At 33.9% G+C, this 2,808-nt stretch overlaps 1 protein-coding gene across 1 annotated transcript in view; it reads right to left on the reverse strand.

The window, feature by feature from the left end:
• The window catches only part of HSPH1 (heat shock 105kDa/110kDa protein 1), a 28,522-nt gene that overhangs the window by 18,705 nt on the left and 7,009 nt on the right, over nt 1–2,808 (reverse strand). The window contains exon 4 of the mRNA XM_012642123.1: nt 616–742. Coding sequence (XP_012497577.1) covers nt 616–742 — 127 coding nt within the window. The remainder of the gene's footprint in view (nt 1–615; nt 743–2,808) is intronic.

A 2,808-nucleotide genomic window follows, 5' to 3' on the forward strand; every position in this document is an offset into this window, starting at 1 on the left:
TCTGGGCAGGCCACACTGTTCACTCTTTAATGCAGAGACCATGCTGTAGTTAAGTACAAGAGCACGACCTACAGGAGATCAAAAGTGACCCAGGACATTTGGGAAAGAATTCATAACTACCTTTTTGATGTCGGAATAAAAGATAACTTGTCCATTCCAAGTATTCCTTGATAATATAACTAGCAACTGTCCACTGAAGTTAGTGGCTTGTCAGTACTAAAAATCTAGGTTTTGTCACTAATAGGCTAGGTTTTAAAACTCCTAACACACTGCTTTCTCAACTGAGGGTGGAATTCTTTCACCCATGAAAAAGCTCCCACAAGTTGTCTGACAGTATAGCAACTAATTGCATTAGAATATCTACAGATGCTACCAGTCAATTTGTATTTTCAAAAAAGTCCCACAGGAGATTCTGATACCTCCAGTCAAGAACCTCTGCAGCTTCTGGCTAAAAATACCACTTAAACCTACTTTGAAATGCTCTGGAACACCTTGTTAATACCGTCCAAAAGAATTTTGATCTCTAGTAAAAGAACAGCTTTCCCACATTTGATATTTAAAAGTAATATAAAGAAGGCAAATTAAAATAAAACACATTGGCTTGCTGAATTATACTTACTGAAATAACACAATCTGTTACTGGTTTCTTGAGGTTGTTTTCAGCAGTTTCCTTTAGCTTAGTCAACAACATGGCTGTTATCTGCTCCACACTAAACAGATGTTCTTCATCCATGTACATTACCTATATTGAAGGAAAAAAACATTTTAAACATTGTAGTATTTAAGCTACACGCTAACATTAACTTCCAAATATTAGCACATATTCTCTTCCACAAAATCTCTACTGTTATAGTTGTTCTGGAAAGAAGAAAGAGAGGAAGAAGAAAAGAAGGAAAGGAAAACAAAGGGAAAAAAAGGAAGAAAGAACTTTTACCTATAGATGAAGGGGAGAGGTAAAAGCTAGGGCAGATTTTCCCTCATCCAAAGTCCTACTCAAAACACAGAAGGTAGAAAATTTCTACTCTAACTGAAGAGATGAATCACTGGGATAAATATTATTATGTGAAGAGATGAATCACTGGAATAAATATTATTATGTGTTGAATACAAGACAAAAATGTCTCTGCAAGTTTAAAAAAATATTTCTGGTTGTATTACACTATCGCTCTCCAAACAATTAACAACTGGACTGTCTTGAAACAGGCTTTTGTTTGATACATGAACACAATGTAGATTTTTTTTTTTAAACATCAAATAAATCTAAATTTTACAATTGCCAAGAAGTTAGAAGAAACACAAGTTATAGCAGTATATACTACTTTAATTACTTCCAAAGACAATTTAGCATGTATCTATTACACTTTAAAAGGAGCCAGATGAAAGAGAAACAAAAAGACCACTTGTCCAATTAAGAAATTTAAGTATTTAATAAATTAGTACTTTCTCTATAGATGAATTAAACAGTCTCCTATTAAGAAACCTCAGGTTGGCTCAATTATATTACCTTTACTCCAACTCCACCATTTTTCAGTGGAACCAAATCATAACTTAAGTTGTCCTTCTCCTTTTGAATGAAGGGGTCACTGAATGCTCGACCATGAAATCTCTTGAAGTTAGACACCGTATTGTTTGCATGAGTTATTTGCTGCAAAAGAAGTTTGAGATTCAAAATTTTTCTCTAATTTCACCACCGTCCATATCTACATGAAAGTACTAACACCCAGAGTACCTTAAGTCTAGTTTTGATAATATATTCACCTCTACACAAACATTTTTTGCTTACCAGCTGTCATGTCATTCATAAGTCTTAAACAGTTTAGGCCAACAATCTGTGCAGCATCTAATACGGATCGCCTCTCAGCATCTGTGAAGAAGGAGGGAACCTACAAAGAAGAAAGAAAAATTTTAACTTACCTACCTAGAACACAAAAAATATTTACAAATTCCTCACAAACCACTTACAATAAAGTCTCAACAGTCCAGCTAAGTAGGTGCCTAGCCAAGTCACAAAACAAGTTAACTACAGACTTAGTTTCTAATAAGTTCCTCAACTTTCAGAAACAGTATTTACTTCTGAAAAGATTGTCCTAAAATTATAGTATCAAAGTAATTTTTACTGTAACCAAATTTTAATCAGAAATAAAAATTAACCAGGATTTTCATAAGACATATTGAAAGTTACTTAAATCTAACAGAAACGTTTAAGTGGATGAAACACTGCTTCCAAACTAGTCATAAATTTCTACCAACATTAGAAAATTACAATGCTAAACCAGCATTTAATGTTAAATATAATTAAACTACAGGTAAAGACTACAGGAACTTAAAGATAATACAGAGCTAATTGTAACATATGCCACTACTCTTCAGTTCTGCTATTCACCAAGTTCAAGCATTAATACACGATGGAGTACTTTTTAATTCAGAAGACCTGTCAAGATTACAAAAACACTTCTTGGCAAAGGCCTTTGATTTTCCTAAGAGCAAAAACAGCTCAAGTATTGAAGTTTCTTACAGCACTGACCTGCACTCTTCTAGCCGTAATTCTTCTGACTACCTTCTAGGGCAACATTTTAACTAAGATACTCTTCAGGAAAAAAGTATTTAACACCACATTTCATAGAATCCCTTAGATGGAAAGTACCTAAAAAAATGTAGTACACCGATTATACAAATTTTCTTCTGAAGTACTTGCAGATGCTTGAGAGAGATGGGGCAAGGGCAAAGGTGGGTCTCTGCTTACCTTTCAAATCAGAGTATCCCTTTCACCAGTTTTTGTTATTAGGTTAAGGAAAAGAGAAAAAAAAA

Source organism: Propithecus coquereli, unplaced genomic scaffold (genome assembly GCF_000956105.1).
Source record: "Propithecus coquereli isolate 6110/MARCELLA unplaced genomic scaffold, Pcoq_1.0 Scaffold175, whole genome shotgun sequence".
NCBI lineage: Eukaryota > Metazoa > Chordata > Mammalia > Primates > Indriidae > Propithecus > Propithecus coquereli.